Here is a 13,906-nt window from a genome sequence, read left to right as displayed (position 1 = left end):
TACCAGGTTTAGGACCTACAGTAGATGCTACTGCATTACAGTGTGCCTCCCTAGTCACTGATAGGGAGGGACCCTCAGAGTGGCATTTTAGTTGCATTTTATTGGCTGTGCAGGGCTCAGTGTTTTACCATTTTATGAAAGATACTGCACAGAGAGAACAAACAATTCTGGACTTAGCCCCACTCCCTACTCTTAGAGCTATCTTCTGTTCCTCTGCAGAAAAGTGTCCCTTTTTTAGCTGCTGCAGTAGGTAGCTGGGGGTTTCTCCATAGATTGTGTCAGTCTGGTATAGTGAGTTGGCATTTTATGGATGCTTTCTCAAGCTCTTTCTGTTGAATCTGCTAGTGTCTGTGGCTTATGGTGTGCTGTCCCCTATTTTATCTTCAATGCACAATTGGAAGTCAGCACTTAGGCACTTTCTCTACAGAGGGTTTTCTCACCTGGATAATTTACCTGTAAAGTGAACCAGGAATCACTTGGTATAAATGGTGATGCAGTAAGATAAATGTTCTGCTTCAGCACCAGCATCTCATCAGTGTAGCATTTGGGTTTTTTTAGCACTTCCCATGTAAAGTGTTAAGGCTTTTTCTATGTCATTCTTGTATTGAAAATTAAGCTTAATATCTGGCATATGAAAAAGCTTTCCAACACTTCCTGAGTAATGTAGGGAATAAAAAAAAAAAAAAGATCTTGTATAATTTTAACTGTGGTTCTCCAAAGATGCTTTGTGTTCCTTTCAAATGGTAACAGGTTCTGTAAGAGTAATCTCATCTAGAAATGTTTAAGACATTTAAGAATTTTCTTTTTATTGAGGGAGGATTCTGGTGAACTTTCCTCATATACAGGCCTACTGGCATCCTTAATACTTAGCTGGTGACTGTTGGACACTAAATTTAATTGGAGGGGGGTTTGTGTTTAAAAAAAAATTATATTTCATTTTTGTGGATGAAGTTCTATTTACCCTTTCTTACATGCAGAGATGGCATCAAGACTATAGACATTTCAGGGAAACAACCATGTTTCTCATGGTAGGATTGGAGTTTTTCCAAAAAAAGAGGTAAGTGGTAGTATAGAACTCAAATATAGTGGAACAGTGTGAAGGCAAAATGTAATATTGATAAGTAAAGCTGTTTTCTAAATTAAGAAGTGTTAAATGTATTCTTCATTTCAGATAAGCATTTATTCAGTCTACTATTGTCTTCAGTCTTGAATCTTCCTATTTTTAATTTCCATTTCCAATCTTTTATCAATCCATGTGTTCTTTTCAGAGCACCCTACACATGCACGCCTATTCTTCCTTTTCTTCTATTCTTAAGTGCTCTGGGTGTCACTCAGCCATGAAAATCCTCCTTCTCTGGCACCACCTGTGCACATACATTTATCTGCTTTCATCAGCAGAAACAATTAGTCAAGTCTGTGTCTTTCCTGCTTTTTGGCTGAGTCTTCCCATTGAAGCAGTTCTGCATTAGTCTGAGCCAAAACTCCACCTGTGATGGGCTTTAAAGGTCAGGAAAACAGAACATATTTGAGAAAAACTGTCATGCATAGCTGTCATAGTTGCAGCTGATTGTTCTTAACTCTATGGTGATTCATTCCCTTCTCTTTTTGAACCAAGTCAAAAATTGTGGCTGTATAAAATGGGTGACATTTATGTACTTAATTCAGAACAGCTCATATTTATTCTGATCTACAAATGCAACAAGAATGGTGATTACAGTATAAATGTAGTCAGTCACTGATTTTTCGTGTATAAAACAATAGGTAGGGAAATTTGTAGCGGGAGTCAAATTTAATTCTTTGTCTCTTTGTTGAGTAGTAAATTGCTCCATATTTCTCATCTTGTATCTTCCCAAAAAAGAAAGGCCCCAAACAATACAAGAAAATTGATTGCAAAAGACACAGCCTTGCCTTTGTGACATGATGCATCTTTTTATACTGACCAACAATGAGCCCAGACTCTTGTGTTGTCTGTGGGTTATCACCATGTAATAAATAGTACATTTACTAATAATCTAAATTGAAATATGCTACACTATTGGTCTTTAAAAGTTTGTGTACTGAGGTTAGTCAGAAGATTGCCTGGCTTATTTGACGTCTGGTGTTGCTTCATTCCTTAAAGAGGCAAAAATGTCACAGGCATTGGTGTGCTTTCTGGGAACCTCTTCATGCATTCTCTAATATTACAGGCAGGGTGAAACATCTTCAAGTTCTTTGGCACTGGGACTCCAGAGTGGCACCATCAATTGTAAAATACCAATGTTTTCAATAAATTCCTTCTTGCCATAACATATTCTGGTTATGCCATGGAGGAGAGAGGGAAGCACAGGTTTCTGCTATGTGCTAAATGATGTTCTCCACTATTTACAATAACTTGCAGAATTAGGGTGAGGTGTTTGTTCGAAAGCACCTTCATAATTTAGAAAACAAGCCTATTATCACCAGTGTGATAATACACTCTAATATGGGTCAGAAATAAAAGGTATAATTTCAGAAGTGCTTCATGTTGTTTCTGATACAAAGATAGTAGGACTAAAGTATAGTTAGTGGATGAATGAGATCTGGCTATCCAGTGACCTGCTCCAAAGGCATCTTGTGCAAATACATATCTCTGTTTCAGCTTCCCAAAGGTTTCAGAGATTTACAGAGATTCCCACCTTGCACACTTGAGAGAGCAACGGGTACCATCCTTATGCTGGAAACAAGACTAAACTACTGATCCCTGTCAGTTCATTTAACATAACAATAAAAAATCATAAAAACATAACTTCAAAAATATTCATAAAAGGATAGGTTTTCATAATAGAAATACAATCTTCATTAGTAGGACTGTTTTGAGGCTTTTTTTCCCCTGTAAACCCACTTCTCTGTTGACAGACTTTCTTAGCTTCAATAACACTAAGTGATAACCGAGCAGCACTTGATGTTTTGATGGAGCCAAAATTGAGCCTTTATTCAAGCAGTATTTATTTCTTTAATTGTAATGTGTTGAACAAAACACAGAAATCAACATTAAAGTAGTTTGGTGTATCTTTTTCATGCCTACTTTCAGGGGTCACTTGTCATCCCTGATGATGGGTGACAAGGTCCACTTTTCACCACAGGTGGAGAATTAAGGGGTCTTTCAGGCAGATCTCCTCTGACTTTAGTGTGAAGTAGTAACCTTCTTTGGCTGAGATGAGCCCAGGCAGCTAATGAGCCTTGGTAGGAGTTTTGCCTGCAGCTCACTCTTGTGGCAGCAACTTAAAAGTGAACAAACTGTATGCTTTACCAGTTCCCTTTTAAGTTTCTTGCAAAGCCAGTACAGCTTTTCAGTTGTTCCTGAAACGCCTTTTTCAAAGCAGTGCTAAAATTTTGCCTTTCTGTGTCTTTTCCAAATCCTCAACCTAGTGAGCTCCAGAATTTTGTGAGCAGTTTCAGTGATTTTAGGTTTAGGCTGCACACGCTTGAACTTATGTGCAGTTCAGCTGTGAGAAGGCAGAAAGCCAACCATGTCCTGTGCTCATCCAAAGCCCCGTGGGCAGCAGGGCAGGGAGGGGATTCTGCCCCTCTGCCCCGCTCTGCTGAGACCCCACCTGCAGGGCTGCATCCAGCTCTGGGCTCCCAGCACAGCAAGGACAGGGAGCTGCTGGAGCCAGGCCAGAGGAGGCACCAAGGTGATCAGAGGGGTGGAACACTTGCCCAGTCAAGACAGGATGATAAAGTTTGGGGCTGTTCAGCCTGAAGGAAGAGAAGGTTACATGGAAACCTGAAAGCAACCTTTGAAGATCTGAAAGGAGCCTACAAGAAAGATGAAGAGAGACATTTTATAAGAGCATGGAGTGACAGAACAAGGGGGAATGGCTTCAAACTGACAGAGAGGAGCTTTGGATTAGTTATCAGGAAGAAATTCCTTACACTCAGGGTGGTGAGGCACTGCAACTGGATGCCTGGAGAAGCTGTGGCTGCCCCATCCCTGAAAGCGTTCAAGGCCAGGTTGGATGGGGCTTTGTGCAGCCTAGTCTAGTGGAAGGTGTCCCCCTGCCCATGACACAGCGGTTGGAACCAAATGACCTTCAACCCAGGCCACCCTATGATTCTATGGATCTGTTTGCTAATTTTACTGTAGTCCCATTCCTCAGACCCAAGATATATAAGGAGTCTGAGCTTGGATATACAGTCATGATAATCTGCAATAACTTATCTAGGTGTTAAATGGCACCACAGTTGTTTCAGTAAAGTGTCACACATAGGTGTGGGAAGGAGCAAGAAGAGGGTGACTGGAAATAAGGCCACTACCACCACTGAGTTTTAATTTGCATCAACAGAGCTATTGACACTGTAGCTTCAACCTGCAGTTTCACAAATAAATGAACTAAGAATGAGAGAATGTCCTCCTCTTCTGGCTTTATAACCAGCAGTTTCAGTTCTTGTAATCATCTTTTCTCCCCCTTTCCTCCTACATTAAATTTCCAGCTGTCTGGTCAATTTTACTGGTGACCAGTGGTATGAAGAGTTTTCATGGCTAGGAGAAATGGACTTCAAGTAGCCTTTTCCCTTATTTTTATATTGTCTCATTGGGATGTATTACCTTAGGTCTTGAGTTATTTACTTCAGAAAACTCTTGACTTATATTCAAATGTGCTCCTTGTGTGCACATAATTTTTAGCCTTTCTCAGTAGCTTGGTACTTGGTGTTGGTAGCTTCACCTTAACACATGAGCTCATACTCTCATCATGAGTGAGTGCACAATTTCATGTTCCTTTAACCACTCCCTTAGGAAATTTCTCTTCCTAGATTTTTTTTTGTTATTATTTGAGTAAAAATGAGATATCAAACTGTCTGTTTTTAGGGTAGCTACCAGAACTGCTTTCAGTGCTTGTCTGTCATAACTGTCTTTGTAAATCAGAGAATTAACCATTTCAGGTGTTTGCAGGAGGTGATGTGCAGCAGCATGAGGGGAGATTGTTCATCTGTGCGTGAAGGGATCTCTGTCAATTACTAACTGATAGGTTCTTGGGTGCTCTCTTACTCCTTCTCTACCAATTAGACTTGCATTTGTCTTCTGCATTCAGATTAAAGACTGAAATATCAACAGCCTGACAGCACTTCTGCTGTTAAAATGTAATGGCTGTTAAAAGCTGTAATGGCTTCTTCCATCACATTAGGTTTCAAGTAACTTGGAAGAACTTTCAATTAGTAAAGCTTAAAAATTCACTGTTCTTGTTTTAGTAATAAGGTGACAGCTTTAAATCTTATTTATGCTGAGGTGTAGAATGCTATCAAGATATTCATGGCAATGGACACTCAAACCCAATGTGACATAAATGCAGTCAGGAAAAATTAAATTTTCATAGATAATGAGGGCCAATCTAAAGTTGTTTTTGAAGTGAGTGAAATGATACCTGTTGGTTTCAGTGAACTTGCGATCAGACATCATGTGTAATGATGTAACCTAATAATAAAGCAATTTGTTCTAGTGTGTGTAAAAGACAAAATTGTATAGTTTAAAAAAAAATTATGAAGTGATTGGTGGGAAGGGGTGGACTTGCTATCCAGCAAGTGGAGTTACCTGTCCTTGGAGGAACACAGTAGTTACCTTGAAGCAGGTGGTATGTGGATGTTGCACCTAATGCTTTTGTTTCTTCACTTCAGTTACATGGAAGCCTTGCTCTACCTTATCTATGCTTACCAGAATAACAAAGAACTCTTGTCCAAAGGCCCCTACAGAGGGCACGACGAAGAGCTGATATCTCACTACAGACGGGAGTGTTTGCTAGTAAGTGAAGGGGGAACCATATGTCTCAAAATGTTGAGTTTGCTGCATAGCTCTAATAAAATTAATTAATAAAAAAGTGTTGTTATCACGTACAACAAACATCAAACCTCCCTGCATTAGTAATTTAATACTGAGGCTGTAGGAGGAAAAAAAAGGAAAATTTAAAAAGAAAACATTATTCCCCCCATTTTTTGTGAATAGCCAATCATTTTCTTTGTAATAGTGGGCTCACTGCGGTCATGTCTGGGCTAGGTGGGAGCACTGGTTGTCAGTGCTGGTGAGCAGACTCACCCTGCTGCCATGGTTTGACGGGGAGACAAATATTGGCAAAGGCATCAGCAATGATGCCTTGCCTGAAACAAGGGATTTTTTTTCCTTGTTATGTCACTTTTAACTATAGTGAAAAAATAAAAGCGAGTGACAGAATCTCAGTCTTAATAAATAGCTGCAAAATTGGAGTTGGCAGGTGTGTAAAGAAGTGGCTTAAGGAACAGCACAAGTTCAAGTGGATTAGTACAGCGTATACATCATGGAGTAAATGTTAAAAATACAGCTGTGGTTAATACAAACTGCCAGGTAATTCTGTAGGAAGACTGTGCTTTAAAACAAACTGATAATGATGCATGGTAGACTGAATGGTAGAATGAAATGCTGTGTACTTAAAGGCTTTCCTTTTTTATGGTGGTTTCTGAAGAAACTAAACGAACATGCTGCAGCACTGTTTGAATCGGGAGATGATCAGGAAGTAAATAATGGCCTGATCATAATGAACGAGCTTATTGTCCCATGTTTGCCATTACTACTGGTGGATGAAATGGAAGAGAAAGATATTGTTGCTGTGGAAGATATGAGAAACCGTTGGTGTTCCTATCTTGGACAAGAAATGGAACGTAAGTAATTTATTATTAAGGTAAAAGGACCTTGTGCACCTTTTTTTATAAGTGTCATGTTTCCAATATCTGGAATTAAACCTGTATCTTTTGTGCTTCGGTAATGTTTTTTTAGCTACCGTGACTTTTGAATAATTCTGTACACATTTAAATAAAAAGTTTTTCCATATATTGCACTGGGTGTAATATATGGAAAAACTCAGGCTGTAAAGGAAAGACACTTTTTGAATGGGAAAACGTTTGTGGTGTTAGGCTATCTAAAGGGGAATTTATATCAACATCTTACTAGGAATTGGTATGTCCTAGTTGTTGCTTGGTAAGTCTAAAGAATCGAAATTATTCCAAGTGAAACTCTTACCCACTAATTTAAAAAAAAAAAAAAAAGTCAACATTGGGCAGAAAAAGGACAATTTTATATGCAGACATAAATGCTTATGTTTGTTTTTCTGGTTTGATTTGCAGCCAACTTGCAAGAAAAACTGACAGATTTCCTGCCAAAACTGCTAGATTGTTCTACAGAGATTAAAGGTTTCAATGACCCGCCAAAGTTACCCTCCTACTCCACACATGAACTGTGTGAAAGATATGCCCGAATCATGTTGTCACTCAGTCGAACTCCAGCCGATGGAAGATAAATTCTGCAGACCTTCCTAAGCACATTGTATAAACTTTTTTAGTTCTTAAACCTTGCCTTCCTGTCACAGGGTTTGCTTGTTGCTGCTATAGTTTTTAACTTTTTTATTTTAATAACTGCAAAAGAGAAATGACTGTACAAACTTTAGCCAGACTGCAAACGATTAAAGCTGAGAATCGCATGGCGCTCAGTCGTTTCAACCAGAATTGATGCAACATGCAAGTCTGATCATTATGGCAAAACTGCTTTTTTGCCATTTATCTGTTACAGTATTACTTTGCTTTTTATCTTAAGATCCTTTACTTTACCAACAGCTGTCTGGATCATTTTGTGACTGCAACTACTTTAAGTGTCCAGTGCTGTGTAAATACATGGTACTTGGTAGCTTGTAAATGAAAAGAAAGAATAAAGTTTTATTTATGGCTACTTCTGTGTTTGCAAGCAGATACCTTGTATATTATTGTAAAATACGGGTACTTTTAGAAGAGATACAGTATATTGATGGGTTACTCAATTTTATAGACAAGGTTCTATAGGATTTATGGCCAGTTTCCTTTCAGGTACTCAGAGATTACTGTATGTGAATATATTGAAAAACTGTCACAGTATTATACACAATGGTGTTTTGTATATTCTTCACTGGTCTGTTTGATACTGCACCTGAGCACTTTAGTGTGCATGTGAATGGCCATGCCAAGCCTTTTCTAATGGTAGGGACTGGCTTCTGAAGCAAAACAATAATGGCACCTTCCTTCTATTCTTAGAAAAAAATTGAAGTAAAAAAATTAAAATATTTTCAGTATAAATATATTACACCCTTTAAGTAAAACTTCTTAATGTAAGTAGAGAAAATAAAGATTTTAAAAAACTGAATTTATGAAGCTTAAGAATTAGTCAATTTTTAATTGGTATTTGAGTCATGTAAATGACCAGAAATAAAATCTTAATTTTAATTCTTTACTTGAAATGGGTTGCTATTGTTGCAACAAAATATCTCAAAAATCTTTTATCTGTCCTAATTAAATCTGTGGGAAGTAAAAGAACATATCTATCGGTTTTGTTTTGTAGAATTGAAATACTGTCTGGTTTTAATTAAGAAACTTAATTATTTTGTGGAAAAAGAGATTTAATGTGTCCTTAGGTAATCCTGTTACCTGACACTATTTTGATTCCTTCTCTTTTTAGAGCACGTTTTGTGTTAGATCAGTAAAATATGTGAATATTTATTTGTATGTTTTTATTGGAGCGACACAACTTTTCCTTACAGGTTTTCAAGTGGTGTTTGAATATCTGCTAACAAAAAGCCACAGAGGGAAGGGAAGGCACGGAGTGATGAAGTTCAAATCACCTAGAAATGCAGTGGGCAGAAATGCGGGCATCTCATATGCAAGAGGCAGCAGAGTTGAGTCTTAGCACAGATCAGTCTCAGAATGTGTTTGCTCTGGAGAGACACTGGATCACAATGTACAGGGAATACAATGTGGCCTTCAATTCCAAATCTGTTCAGGGCTGTTCTCCACTCCTTTTTTCAGTATTGCAGTGCTTCATGCTTTTTCAAACCACCCATTTATTTTATCAAATTCTTTTTTTAAAAAGAACATTGACCTTTTAGAAGTGAAATACTGCAAAGGAGCATTATTTTACTGAGACTGTTGATGTGTGAAATATCCCTCCTAAAGAAAAAGGTATGCTTACTATGAAGTGGGAGAGGATATGTTTTAAAAGCTTTTACATTTTGCACCTGTTCCACTTTGATTTGGAGCTGAAGAATATGCCTACTTAACACTGTATTTTTAAACAAGGTTTTGAACAGATCCTACTTTTTTTAATAATAGTAAAAAGAATTAGATGTGAAAGAGCAACTTTATTTCATTATGGCTAACAGCTTTTGAGTTTGAGTGTTTGTGGAAGCTTTTAATGAAAGCTCCCCTCTTACCCCAAAGGAACCAGTTACCCTTATCTGTTCAATCTTTCACAAAAAACACATGAGGAAAGGCACTCTTTCTAAAAAAGAGAAATAAAATATTTCATTTGGGAAAAATACCTAAGATTTTTAAATTAAAAGGAAGACAGGAAGGATGAGACTTGATTTTTGTTTTGGATTTTTTTTTGTATTCAGTTTCTGAAAGTATGAAAGTAATCAATTCAAGTTCATAGTAGTGAAGATAAATGTGTATTCCTTTGCAAAGACAAATTTTTGAGTTGAATTGAGAAGGTAGAAGAGCAGAAATAAATATGTATTTTGCTATTTTAATATATTTTTAATATCTGAGTTTAAACCTTCAATGAAATCATTAATGATTACATTAATGCAAAATCATGGTTACATTAACTTTGTCTTAAAAGCCTTGCTTTTGTCACTGCAGTAAGGCAGTAGATAGCTTGGATTCACAATGCCCAGCACAAGCAACTGTACAAGTAACTCTACAAGTAACTGTAAGGTAGTAAAGCATACAGTCCATTTGGCTACCTGAACATTTGTGGCTTAATTATGTAAGGAGGTATGGTCTCTTCAGCATGGGGATTATAAAGGGTTTTATCATAGTTTTTTCTGTGTAATAGAACACAGAAAGATGAAGGAAATTTAGCCAAAAAATCACCTGTATGTACCATCAAGTGAAAGGTGTGGGTTTTTCCAGATGTTGCTTCATAGTGAGAAGAAGCCTGAACTTACCCTTTTTCAGTTAATTGCCTCTTTTTTAATCTCTCCCGAACACGTCTTCATTTTAGCTGCCTGATCCTATTACTTTACTTGAAGTGATATTTTGGTAGTATCAAGAATCCTGTTGTTTCTAGTTCAAGCTACCATAGCAGGTCCGTCAGTCTCAGCCTAGCAGAAGACCATGAGCAGCAACAGAATTGAGCTGAACAAATGAAGAAGATGGGTGGATGGAGTCAGATTGTACTTCTTAGATGTGGGACATTTGGAATCACACCAGACACCAAGAACTGGACCTTTGCTAGTGAGTCAGTGTTGCTTTGTGGGCAGTCTGTGCTTTACTGCAGGGAGCAGGTTTGCTTGAGAAAACCTGAAGTATGAGCACAGTCAAAAGCACATGCTTTGTGTTCAAGCATTAACATACTACAATTTCATAATATCTACATTAAGTATCTTTCAGGTTATTTTCAGGCTACTCCTGTGAAGATTGCAGCTCCCGAAAGGAACTGGACACCACCAATAGCACACAGGACACAGCTGGATACTGTCCAACAAACATAATGGTTCATAAAGGGCAACAATGGTTGCTGCCCATATTCTTCATATTGTCACGTTTCCTTCTCTCAATCTCCAGTGACTCCAGATGTCTGTGGGAGGCCTTATATAAGCACAAGGTAAAGAATTTTGATGGAACAATGCACCACTCTGGGTCTGCAATGAGTCACCTCATCTGTGCAGCATTTTTCAACATAAATGTGTGTTTTTAAAAAAATACATATTCTAGGTTTGAGCCTATAAGAATGCAAGAAAAGTGAGTATCAGTCTTGGCAATGAGAGGGAAGTGGTTGCATCTTTCCGGTTTTCTTTTCTGGAGAGGACAATAATATGGATGTGAAAATGCTCTTATTTAAAGAGGTATTTTAAAAATGCAGTAGGTAGAATTCCAAAGGGGAGTGATTCAAGTGAAACAATTATTTTTCATGTGCTTGAGATCCAGTTTTTCTTTATGTGCTGTGTCCTTGAAGATCTTTTGAGGTCCTGGTCTTGGTGGATAAGTTATTAACTGGAAACACTTTTAACTCCTAAAGAGTATCTTTCTTTGTAGGTAAGAATCAGCAGAACATTCCTGCTTGGTTCAGCATTTCTAGTTCAGTTCTGATCCATATGGGAGCAAAGTCTCTGAACTTTTGCAGACATGTCTGTCACTGCTGTACACATGTTTGCTCCAGCTTTATTGTCATGCCCTGAAAATCTTGGCCTTGGCCATGGAATGTTTTTAGTTATGAATTTCAGATCTTTGCTGTAAATAGCAGGAAAGGACTCATACTTCTCAAAAACTGTTTGAAGTAGCACTTTGAAGGAACAGCTTGGCTTGCTTTCTGACGGTTGGGATCAACCCAAATCCCCTTCTCACAGGCTGGGAAATGCATAGTGGGAAAGGCTTGTTTTCAGGATGATGGTCACAGGATGGATTCATCATGAATGTTAGAATATAGTCATTCTTCATCACTCTCTTCATATCTAAACCGAAGTACCTCTTAAATAAAGTTTGAGTTCCATGGTTCATTCTTTCACTTTTTATTTCCCCCTCCCCTGTTGTTCCCAAGTGAAGATCACGTAAATATTGACTTTTCAGTCTTTGTAGTTGATCAAGTCTTTGATTCACCATCAGCTTGAACTGTACCTTCACCACCACGATACAGAACCAGGATTCCTCTGCTTCCACCTGATTAGTGTGGGCTTCAGTTTCTGTCTTGCTTTTCCTGGAAATGCATGTGCAGGTCATATAACACCATCCACACACATACTGTCTGGCAGCTCAGCATTTGAAAGCCTGAAAGAGGGAAGTTATGGATAGTTAGCCAAAGCTAACTAAACTTCAGAGTTTTTCTGTACCATGTCTTGGCATGTCAAGAAAAAAATGAAATAATTTGTTGGAGCTTGACTTAACTGAGCTCTTAAGGAGTTTGGGGGGTGTCTTGTGCATTGTATCTCAGCACTGTCCTGGTTTATGAAGGTCATAGAGGCTGTTCCTCTTGTGTAATAGTTTTCAGTTTATCTGAAAACCTGATCTTTATACTTTGTCTTGAATTATTAAAACTGCATTCAAACTTCTGGCAAAAAGCAGCTTTTCCTGCTATGCTGATTTCAGTCAGTAACTCTGCAATCCTTACCCATGTCTGTGTATTTCTGTGTCTCGGTGTTGCCTATCAGTGTTCTGCTGTATCTGCTTTGTTATCTGTGCTGAAGTTCCCTGGACCCATTTGTACTTTGTGCTTATACAGACAAAAGGGGAAGGGCACTAATTCTGTAGATACTCTTAAGAAACAAAATCTACATTTTGTCTGTGACCTTTAATTTGTAACAGTAGAACTTTCAGTTGAATGTGGACTAAGGACTTGGGAAACCTGTGGGAGTTTGGAGAGGGGTTGCTTTTTTAATAAAATATTGATAATATAGGATCACGACATGGAGGGAATTGCTGTGTAAACATAGTAAACTTTCATGTGGATTAGGAAAAAAATCATTAGTTGAAATAAGTTTTAAGCCAAGAAGTCAGTGTTACATAATGCAATTTGAAGAAAACCTCCTGTGTTCTTAGGGAAGAGGTTGGAGTGTTTGGCTTTTGTAAGGAACCTTGACTGGTGAAACTGAAAAACTTGTAACCTTTAATGGCTCAAGGTAATACATTTTTGTAATCTGCTTATGAAGCTCTTTTGTCTGGAAATTAAAAAATCAAAAAACAAACTGTTTCCATAAAATCAAATAACCACCCCCCACCCCCCCATTCCTCCAGGAAGATAATAGTGTTCTGAAAAGTCCAAGATTAGTTTGGATATTCAAAAAACTTTTGTCCTCCCTCCCTTGCTCAGTCTGTTTGAACATGTACATTATGTTTTGGAATGCATATAATTTCTCTTTGAATTTCTGAAGGAAAATTTGTCATCTCCGATACTTTTCAATGTGAGATCAAGACCTGTCGTTGTATTTGGCACTACTGGCACTTATTCCACCCTCGACTGATGGTGATTTTTAGTTATGTGGTTGTTGCAAGAAGCTTGAAGAGATGATGTTACTTCAGCTTCCTTCTGTAGTATGTAATCCTCAACATTCTTTGCATATAAGGTTTATACTGCTGTGTTTTAGGAATTTACTCCCTCCTTATCTTGGGTCAGTTTAAGGACGTTATTCAAATGCTTTGCATTGAGCAAGTGAAACAGCACTGATTCTGTTTGCCAGTGTTCTACTCCACTGGAGACAGTGACATCTCTGTGCTGCTTGGACTTCTTAAGAGATTTTATGGTGCTTTGTGCTCTGTGAGTTTGTTTCAAATGGATGGCAATGGAGTTAATTGCCTGTTGGTTGCAGTTGACAGAGAAGAGCCATAATGTTGTTTTCTATTTAATAAAAAAGTAAAATGAAATAATTTCTCCCTTGACACATATTCCCACAAGATTAGGAAAGCTGTGTATCTTTTCTAGGAAAGTAGAAGTTTCTGGGTAAGATCTGGTATGTGTTCAAACTGGTCACAATCCCTTCAGGAGGGCGCTTGCATAGTTAATATGCTTGTCCTCCTGTCTTTGTTCTAAACACACTGATTTAAAAGTATTTATTGTGGATTTTTATTTGGCCTATTTGGTAGTAATTTTATGTATTTTCTTTGGATAGACTTGTTTTGTAAATGCCTAATGCCAGTTCTTGGTGTTAAGCAAGAAAGTATGATGCATTCCAATGGGAATTTTCTGTCACTTCAGTGAAGCTGTGAAAATTTTCAGTAATTATTCTCAGTTATGTCTGTGCTATTACCTGGTTAACTCCCTACTGCCCCCAGCCAAGCCACTTCTAAAACTAAGTAGTAGGCTCAGGGCAAACTATAATTTTGTTGATTGTTAGGGGTCTTTTTTGTTTCTTTTTTTTTCAAGGAAAAGACCAGTTGTGTGGCAAAGAGAGCTACAAGAGGTTTAAGA

General features: G+C 37.9%; 1 protein-coding gene across 4 annotated transcripts in view; it reads left to right on the top strand.

The window, feature by feature from the left end:
- The window catches only part of USP25 (ubiquitin specific peptidase 25), an 87,757-nt gene extending 80,052 nt beyond the window's left edge, over window positions 1–7,705 (top strand). For all 4 annotated transcript variants that reach the window (XM_041480218.1, XM_041480216.1, XM_041480217.1 and 1 more), the window contains 4 exons: window positions 978–1,057; window positions 5,632–5,755; window positions 6,450–6,645; window positions 7,108–7,705. In XM_041480218.1, the coding sequence (XP_041336152.1) occupies window positions 978–1,057; window positions 5,632–5,755; window positions 6,450–6,645; window positions 7,108–7,280 (573 nt within the window). In that variant the 3' untranslated portion in view covers window positions 7,281–7,705. The remainder of the gene's footprint in view (window positions 1–977; window positions 1,058–5,631; window positions 5,756–6,449; window positions 6,646–7,107) is intronic.
- The last annotated feature ends 6,201 nt before the right edge of the window (window positions 7,706–13,906 follow it).

This window comes from Pyrgilauda ruficollis, unplaced genomic scaffold, assembly GCF_017590135.1.
Source record: "Pyrgilauda ruficollis isolate IOZ18807 unplaced genomic scaffold, ASM1759013v1 scaffold50, whole genome shotgun sequence".
NCBI classification, from domain to species: Eukaryota; Metazoa; Chordata; class Aves; order Passeriformes; family Passeridae; genus Pyrgilauda; species Pyrgilauda ruficollis.
Note: the sequence above shows the minus strand (reverse complement) of the source record. Positions and strands in the feature narration are given on the sequence as shown.